We start from the raw sequence: 9,919 nt of genomic DNA, 5'->3' as shown, positions 1-9,919 counted from the left end.
TATAGTGTACACCGTCACAGCCAGATTTGATTACCTTTTACAAGAAACAGGGATGCTGGGAACGCCATAAAACTCCAGGTCTGCTGAATATAGATGCAGGGCTCTGCTAACAGCCGGGGGAAGCCACTGTTAACAGCAAAGACTTTTCCTTGGGCTACAGAGGAAACTGATGCAAACCCCATAGAAATGTCTAAATTTCTCCAAAGTGTGAAAATGATGAAGCTGGATGTTCAGCTGGGTCTGGTTTTGGACTGACAGTGGTTGGACGCTCAGTGCTCCATCACTGCCTCCATGCAAGAGTGAGTGTAGTCATGCATCTATGCTGACAATTATAGCTACAAAAACAATCTAGTCCTGTGTGTTTCATTACAAAGAGCATTGCCAATTTTCTCAAAGACCTTCTCCAAATTTGTCTTACTCCAGGGATTTCATAATGTCTCTGCCAACTAAGTAGAAGACGAGTCCGGAAAGTAAAACCAGGGGCACCCCTGCTGCGGCGAACATGAACGACCACCCGTAGTACACATGCACGGGCACATCGTCCATGCACTTCTCACTTCTCTCCAGGAGGATGTACTTCTGAAAATCAGCAGCAAACTCCTTCCATATCACAAAGAGAAATATGAGCAGGAGAAATAAGCCTCCTGGAAAGAGAGACAAAGATGCGTTATTCTCTGTGCATAAAACACAGACTGAAAATTGAGAAAAGATGGTAACAGATTTCCATTTATTCTTGCAGGTACTCGGCTTTGAAGCTTAGCGTTGCAGAATTATTATCCATGATGTTGCTCTGCAGGTTCCTGGGAAATCCAAGCCCACTTGCCACAGGAGACACCCACACCACCATGACCAGCTCCTGCACAGCTGCCAGCGCACCAACACCTCGTGCTTTAAGCACCAGTGCTACTGAGGGCTGTTACAGCTAGATATGGTCATATAGAAACCATTCTGAACACAGCTGATGTGCACAGCAGGGATCTGTGTGAGGCCAGGTCTGCATTCATGTCTTAAAGGTGGGTTGTTTTGCCTTTTATATTTTTAACTTGTCTGAGATAAGCGAGGAGGAGACACTGAGACACTTTCTCCTTTTTTGTATCTACCCTTCAAAGAAGTGTCCGATCCAATTTCCACCAGAAATGCAAAGGTATGTGGATCAGTCCTTCTGGTGGCAAGAGTTATCCAGCATCAAACCTGCTACTGGTGCAAACACAGCCTGCACAGACACTGAGCAGCTGCTGCAGCTTGTGGCAGTTCCCCTTTATGTCTTGTGTCACCTTTCCTTAAACTGAGCTTTGCAACCAAGTATTAGAACACATGACAAGGAGTACTGGTGATCTTATTTTGCAGAGAAATAATGCATAATATGGTAGAAAAGGCATATAGCCATGGGATATTAATCTCAGATGGGCAACTAAACAACAGAATAATAAAAAGAGTAATAATCAGTTTATAACATGAGGCTAGAAAGTCTTTTTACTGGTAAGTGAAAACTTCTTTGCCCTCCCCTCAAGTCAGACAATAGGAAGGCTGAGGCCACACTCAAGCCCGAACAGCGAGTGCAAGGCCAGCATCTCACTTAGAGAGGGTCTGCTTGCCTCAGAGCTTCCCAAGCCTGTAGGATGCCTGTAACCCAAATAGCAGATCTCCTGTAAGACCTCATGATCTCATGTTTCCAGATGCATACCCATCAAAGGTCAGGGTTCGCAGGAAGAGCTCAGCCACACCTGAAAAGCATGTGGTGAACAGGCACCTCTTGGACCTGGCGCAGCCCACGGCAGGTTTGGGGCTTCAGTGCATTAATGGGAACCTCCTTTCCCCATAATTCAAAGTAATGGTGGTCAGAGGCTGCAGGTCTAGCTCCCCCATGTGAAGCAGATAACAAAAATTAGAGTGGCCCTAATATTATTTACTGTGTCATATTAAAGAATATATATAGTGCATTTTAAAGTCAACATATATTAAAACTAAATAGTGACAGTGTGATGACAGTTCTGAAGGCACTTTGGTAATATCTGATCTTGCTACTTCACAGCTAGAAGCTTGCCCTTTTTGAATGGTGCCATATAACATAGATATACACACATACACACATATACATGAAAGAAATACATCACAGATTATAACACGTTTATAGTAGAAGTGAACAGTTCAAAATTAGTTTAGTTGACAAGTTACCACACAGTTCTGCGGATTTGTTGTGGCTTCTGTTGGATTTCGTTTCTCCACTTGCAATTTTTAAATCACAGGTAGCTTGTACTATATTTAATTATTCTTCCCAGAAGCTTACACACTACAAAAATCCAGCTCCCATACTAAGCAAAGGAAGTGAGTAAAGCTTGACATTGATACATCTGCTTAGTGATGGTAGTTACTGAATTCTCAGTCAGATAAAACATGTCAGTGTTTGGCTGTGTTTCTGCTTATAATGGGTATAAGCACATCTGCTACTACAAAGCTCCTTTTCTCATCTTGTAGCCAAAAATGAGACTTATGGGAAGGTACAGAGGGTTCAAAGTCCTTCCTGTGTGTTATAAAGAAGTTGAAGCTACCCATTCTAAGCTGTCATGTCTATTAAACTGCTTTCTATACTCTAAGACTGCAAATTGAATCCTAAGAATCAAAAATTGGTGTCACCGTATGAATATACTTTACATCACCACACGCTGATATTTCAAGCCCTTTTCCCTTACATGGAAAAGTCCTCATGTTTGCTGGAGAGGCAGCCTAGGAGTTAAATAGCAGCTGTTGTAACATTTGCATGTTCATTGAGATTTCGATACCACTTGAAATTAAACGCACAAATAAATATTTTACACTTAATATGATAGTTGTACGCTTAAAATACCAATTATTCTGCTATAAGAAAATGATTGTGTGTTTAAATAGTCACATGTCCTTTACAAAAGACAATATATTGATAAGAAGGCAATTAAGTCTTTATTACTGATGTAATTTAAAATTAAATTAATTAGATAGCAACTGAACCTTGAAAAGTGCTCTTTTTAAAGATCAATTTCTATTTCATTAACTTATAATACCTACCGTAAGAGACGCAAATAAAACCATAGCCCCATGGGACAGAGGCCATAGGTACAGTAGCATAGTTCTGAATTCTCCTACCTTTCTCTAAGTAACAAGGGATTTTGCATTGAATTGTCCCAGGACAATTTATATGGCCTAAGCCTCATTTATGGAAAAACAATCAGATTAAGACCTACCATTTCTTAGCAAGAAGGGTGAGGGGAAGCCCCTTGGATGGGTGACATCATCCCCAAGCTCGCCAGGAGCTAAGGATGGGGAAACAGTCCCTCCCCTTTCCACAGGAGAAGTGCCAGGTCTCAGTATGGAAGAATTCATTATTAAACAGGTACTGGAGGTGATGGCACAGCCATGGCATCTAAATTAAGAACATTTTCACACTCTGGGAAAATGACAAGAAAATGTAAAGTAAGCAGCCTTCTTTCCTGGAATAATTACAGCTGAGTGGTGAGGAGTCCCTGGGATTTACACCATCTCCTCAGCAAGAGAAGAAAATCAAAAGGGCAGGTACAGCTGAAGAAGGATGGTGGAAGTTCAGGAAGGGCAGCTCACTGAAAACTGTTCATCAAAAAATAAGCTTAGTTGGAATAATCACAATTATTCATGCAACTGCTTAAAATGTGTTGCATTTTCAGACATTAGTAGGCTCTTCAAAATGAGAATATCAGGATGTTTCACTCCCATATTACCAAAGTAAGTTTTTGGCATTTTTTATTTAAAATTATATATTATTTTGGATTTTTCATCTTTTGAATGGGTCTTATTTTACCATCTGCTTTTGGGGGCTTTTAACAGAAAGACATTTTCATTTCCTGCCAGCCCAAAATGGCTCTTTATGTACAGAGATGGATTTCTTCCTGCCTTGGGCATCAAAATGAAAAACTGAAAAAACAAAAAAAAATTAAAAAAATCTAGTTTTCTACCCAAGAAATGAGCCTGGCATTGGCACACATGCCTGAGACAGAGGTTTGGGGTAAGCATAAGTGAAGACCACATCAAGCCAGACCCTCCCCGCACTCCTCCTAGCATCGCCGTGGTTCTACCACTGGAAAATTAGCCAAGTGATCCCTTTCTTTCTCTCCCTTTCCCTCTTTACCTTTGTTCATTAGGATGGTAAGGAGAAAAATTAACTGCAAAACTCTGTCTCAGTGCTGATGAGGTCAATGGCATCTTCTGGGGAGGGGCTAATTGCAAGAAAAATGAAGTAGGATATTAAATCTTTCTCTTTTGTACACTCCTAACTGCAGGACAATGAATGCCAGTGCTACATCTCCCCCTCCTAGGAGGGCTGCACCTTTGTTGTGAGTAAATTGGAGTCAGGCTTTTTCTTTCTCTCACTTTATATCCTTGTGACACCTTTATAGCTGCTAATTGTAGGGACAGGTGAGTGAACTCAATCTTTAACTCTTATTCTGGGGAAGCTACTGAACTTTTGTGTAATCTGCTAATTACAAGAATAATGAACTTTGACTCATTCACCTTTCTCCCTAGTTACCCCTTAAGGATGTTAATAACAAGGAAATGGAGGGGTGACCTTCAGCTGCCCTTCATAACTGTCAGCCTTTACTGCATGTGGGAAGCCTGAGATTGCCAAAATGGAGATGCTTGATTTGGGAAGAGGAATCTGAGAGCAAAATTCAGCATTTTAACCCAAAAGATTGGCAAATCTGCCTTTTAATGCAGCTGGTTCATGCTGAAGAACAGGTTGGTCTGAGTACACACCATGCTCCCCTCACAGGACCATGCCACAACTCTAAAAGCACAGGAGAGGGGTTGTGCTGCCTTTACCTGTTGGAAACAGCCCATGGCCATAGTTATCCTGTGGCTGCAGGACAGTGTGAGCACACTCATGCATGCCACACAAGTTCTGGAGAAACAGCAGCTGGAAGAAATGTAGCCTGTACATGGCTCATCATCTCTCTGTGCTTTCCAGTGGAAGGCAAGCTGATAACGAGCTCCTCTTTTGGTTGCTTAACATTACTTGGGACACACATCCTTGTTGCTTGGTTTGAAAATTCCCCGTACACACATGCTCTCCAACCAACCTCCTCACCCCTGAGCAAGACACCAGGTAGAGCTCAGGTCATTTTTTCACTTAAGCCTACAGCTATGCAGCTGGTCCAAATGTATTAGGGCAGCACAGCAAGCTCAGTAATTGTTCTAGGTCTGGATGAAGCCTCTGCTCCTTTCTAAGCTTGGTCTCTAAAATGCCCAATGGAAATGAAAACCAAGAAGCATGAGCACAAGGAGCACAAGCAAAGTTGTGTCAGCATTTCAGCTGTAGTGCAGCATTCACCCGGCCCTCTCAGTGACATTGTAGTGATAATTAATCATATTGTCATCTGACAATTGATACAAGGGGACGATTAGTCACCAGGCAGTATCTGCCTCCCCCTTGCAAGAACTGAAGCTAAGTTTGAGATGGCAAATGTTAGAAGGAAAGCAGCACACTGGCTATTTGCTCATGTAATTCAGGTACTTTTGGGAGTAGGCTGGCAAGGATAACTCCTCAGCTGGGACTGTAGATGTGCAAATGTAAATGTCAGATGGGCTCTGGCTGTATTTCATGAGTTGCCCAGCAGAGGAAATCAAGGGGGGTGGCTCCGGTCCTTTGAAAAGGCTTTCACGAATGCCACCCACCAAGCACCACATTTGTTACCGTAGCTGGCAGACAGTCAGACTTGCCCTCTTGAAAGTCCAGTAAGTAAAAGCCATCTTGGAAAGGATACCCAAAGAGAACTAATTGAGCGATATCAATCTTCACTCTTACGCACTGAATTCGCCTCAGCAATGGAGGAGCGCACTCCTCAAATCATGTCAGGCTGCTTATATATAAATACACTTGGGAATGCAATTGCACCAATAATATCTTCAGAGCCTTTTGGTGGCAAATGTTGCCATTTTGCAACGATTAACCATGGCTGTGATTTCATGTCCTCAGTGTGGGCTACTACCAAAAGGGACAGAGGGAGTTTATGGACAGAATGAAGTTGCATAGAAAGGATGCCCTGAGATGCTGGGCCATCTTGCAGCTGTGGTTCCCCATCTCGTCACCTGACTGCCAGACCACATTCCCACTCTACAAATTTTCAGCATTTTCACACTTCCTCAAGGAGAGATCATTTCTGCAAGGGAGGTTAATTAACACTGACCCATGGGCCATGATTAGAAGACGAGACGTGCTTTCTCCTGCATCATCTTTCCACATCCCGCTATCCAAAGGAAAGGACGGTGAAGCTGTGTTAAAGCTATTGTTCCTAGTGTTTAGTGCAATTATGCAAAATATTTTTAGAAGGGATAGAAAGAAAATGAGCATGGAGGGTTGCATTCCAAATCCATCAGGAAGCCAGTGCCAAGCAGGATCCAGAGGTCTGGGTTCAGAATATCCCCCCACCCGCTAAAAAAAAAGGACCAGCTGAAACTCTAAGCAAACTTTGCTGAAATAATATTGCATTCTCCTAGCTATCATTTAGATTGAAAATATAGCAGGAAGTCTCTTCAAGTTGAACTCGCTCCTCCTAATGACAGTTAATAACAATGATTGCTGTTCAGATTGAAACTGCATTAATACAAACTTCAATTTAAACAGCAGCATCTTTGTCTAACGCCAAGAGGTTTATGTGATGCATAATCAGCTCTTCTAAAAAGTGTCACATTCTATGCCCCAGCCTTTTAATCAAAAGGTAGTCAAATAAAGTGCAAAAATAATGGAAAAAAAAAAAAAAAAGAAAAAAAGGAGTACAGTGATTCGATATTATTCAACATCTTTTCCTGTGGGATATTTTACTTATCTGTCCAGTGTCAGAAGGTGACTGATCTCAGTTTTTCCATTTGGGCCTAAAGCTAAGTGTCTTGAAGAGGTAGGGCTTTAAACGAGGTAGGCAGAGTGTCACATCTGGGATGATTCAAGCATTCGGCCCTAGTCTCGCAAGAAGAAATTACTTCAGCACACACACAAGTGGATAACACTACTCAGTACAAGGCATTGGTACCTGATGGAGATCTGATAAGAAGATGCCTTGCATTCCTAAACAAAATCAATGTGTGTAAAACCATGTGGAATTTTCGCTTAGAAAAATTAAGCCAAACCAAATATTTCTTAAACTATTCAAGAAAGAGATAAGCAAATACCCATAAGCTTACTGCCCTCACTTCAGTAGTGAAGACCTGGAGGCAAATGGAAAATTGGACAAAATGAGAAGTGAATTAGCAGAGGCAGGTAGAGCCAAATTGATTTAGCACCTTCCATATTATTTAGACAAATAGATAGATGCCATCTAGCTTCATTTTGACAAGCAGCTCAGCTGGCATCACATGGTTAATGATTAGTACACCTGAAGGAGATAGAAATTAGGAAAGGAACTATAAAATGGGAACTAAATAGGGGAGTGGAAGAGTAAAAGGTAATAATAATAATAGCAGGGCATGGTGAGATTGGAAGGAGCTTAGGTGGAGTTTCTCCAGGGTCAGGAGAAACCCCACCGAAGTTAGTTAACTCCATCTAAATGTCAGGTAGGACATTTCTTGCTAAATATTTTCATGAAAGCTTTCAGCCCAAAAAAACTTGGGCACGCTCAAAGCCCAGATTGGGAGCAAAGACACTGGCTCGTGTTTGATTCATGACATGTATGAGGAAGCAGAACCTGGCACAGGATCATAACTAAGCAGTGTTTTTTCAGAGAAAGGCCTTACTTCAGTATGAAGTTCTTCCCTTGGTATGGCTCAGCTGAGCTTCAGCCTTTAGCTGCTTGAGTCACAAAAAAGATTTTTTTCTGAGTTTGTTACTGTTATAAACCAAGTATTTCTACTAGTTAAGCCAGTTATTCCTTCTCAAATGCAGAAAAAGAAAAAAGCCCAAGTGATAAATCAGTGGAAGCATTTGTAACAGCAGTGTGAATAATGAATAAACGTCTAATTTTAATTCATTTTCCTGCTGTGCCATGGCTTTATCTTTTCAGGTTTTATTAAGCCAGCCCTCCCATTTTGAATCGTCAGGTAGATCTTTCATTGCTCAGTGGGTTTCCAGCTCTACCAGATGCTAACATCAGAAACAGGATAGAACTAAATGCAAAGACTGACTTAGGGGAATAGAGCGTGGCTGATTGTTGCCCAGGGTTGACACAGCAATGGACTTTACTAAAATAAAAGGCTCTGCTCCTCTGTGTTGCATAGGAAAAGGTAAAACCCCAGACTCCCTAGGACTATCTTGCTAAAGCTTGATTGAGCACAGAGGTTTAACTCCAGTGTGGAAAGAGGGAAATCATTTACTCCAAGTCAGTGCAGTTCCCATCAGAGCCCCCATCTCTCCCAGCAGCGCCTCATCCCCGCCTGCCTCCCCTTCCCCTGTATGCACAAAGCAGAGCACGGACACCTTCCTGCCCTGGCCATATCCCATTACCACAGCTTGGCAGCTTACCCGAGAAGAGGAGGAATCCGCCTCCGATTTTGTAGGACCGGGGGCTGACGAAGGGCACGCCGCACACCAGCAGCAGCCCTCCCACCAGCCCAGTGGCGACAGCCAGCACGATGAATGCCGTCCAGAAGCCTCTGTACACTGCACAGTCAAAAAGAGCAAAGTCAGGGGAAAGGAGAGGAAAAGCAGTTCACTTCAGTCCATGCTCAACTCCGTAATGCTGCTCATGTCAGGAAGAGCTGGAGCTCCTGCTTTGCTAACCCCTGGCTGCTGCATGGGTGCAATGTGCCCAGAACCTGTGCAAGTTCAGGTTGAATGTTACGCTGTACATAATGGTATTGGAATGAGTTCAAGGAGTTGGAAGGGTTTGCCAGGGAAGCACACCACAAAAGGGGGTGAGAGCAAAGGACACTGTGCTTAGCTGCGTCTGTGGGGGATAGAAAAGCTTGGCAAGAAAGGAAAGAAAATAGGAAAATTTGGAGAGATGGAATCAGACCACATCATTGTTCCATTTTAATTAACACTTACAGAAGGTGCCAGGTTCCTGGTTTAAAATACAGTTTTCGTAAGCAGGACTGCAGGGAAAACAGGAGCTCATGATTTCCCCCGTTAATGGCCTTGCTTGACTCCAAGTAAGAGAGCAGAGAGAAAGAACAGCTGCCTCTTCATCCACTGAATTGGGAGGGTTGCTGTAGATTCACATCGCCATGCCAGCCAGAGCCAACAAGCTCGAAGAGTCCATCACATGCTAAGGGATGGGAGATAGCTTACTAATTTCAGTCTCCCTATAGCCAAGTCTCTTCCAACCACTACCATAAACCTTAGACAAAGGTGGTGGTCTTCAGGCAGAGACCCTGTGAAACCCTGCTCCCCATTCCCCTGATTTATCTGATCCCTTTGAACCACTGCATCTCACTCTGGCTGTTGTTTTTCAGAAGCAGTAGTTAGAGAGACTTAAGCTGAGCACGAGCAAGTGGGTAACGCTGAAATGATTCACACTTGAAAGAAAAATGATACAGAGAAGATGCATTTTACTCATTTGAAACCATTTTGTCAGGAGAGCCACTTAGGGAGAGATAAGTATCTTGAACTCTCCAAAACCACAGAATTCATTTTCATGTTTAACCTCCCATCACCCGTTTCTCTCAGGGAGCCTAAGAGGATGCAGATAAGGCAGAATTATCTCTGGAGCAGGTAATAGCTGGAGGACCCCTCTTCTTGGGCAGCCTCCTGTTTTGTCATCATTTGCATATGAGGATGGACTGGTTTGAAATAAAATGAACATTAACAATAGAAGCGTCTGCTCTCTGCAGGTGTCCCAATGCTTTGCAGCAGGGTTGGTGCAGCAGAGGAGCCCAGTGCTCCCACTGCCCTAAATGTGGGTGCTGAGATATGCTTGCCTCCCTGGCACCTCCACGCAGAGCCCCAGAGCACCCCGGGATGCAGCCCCAGTGCAGAATTGCTCCC

General features: G+C 43.1%; 1 protein-coding gene across 1 annotated transcript in view; it reads right to left on the bottom strand.

Moving 5' to 3' along the window:
• Nucleotides 1-414: 414 nt before the first annotated feature.
• The window catches only part of LOC104413643 (transmembrane protein 182-like), a 15,761-nt gene continuing 6,256 nt past the window's right edge, over nucleotides 415-9,919 (bottom strand). Inside the window, exons 4-5 of the mRNA XM_010024703.1 lie at nucleotides 8,456-8,593; nucleotides 415-644 (exon numbers count right to left, since the gene is read on the bottom strand). Of these exons, the coding sequence (XP_010023005.1) occupies nucleotides 415-644; nucleotides 8,456-8,593 (368 nt within the window). The remainder of the gene's footprint in view (nucleotides 645-8,455; nucleotides 8,594-9,919) is intronic.

The sequence above is a fragment of the Nestor notabilis genome, unplaced genomic scaffold (assembly GCF_000696875.1).
Source record: "Nestor notabilis isolate BGI_N333 unplaced genomic scaffold, ASM69687v1 scaffold1462, whole genome shotgun sequence".
Taxonomy (NCBI): domain Eukaryota; kingdom Metazoa; phylum Chordata; class Aves; order Psittaciformes; family Psittacidae; genus Nestor; species Nestor notabilis.
Note: the sequence above shows the minus strand (reverse complement) of the source record. Positions and strands in the feature narration are given on the sequence as shown.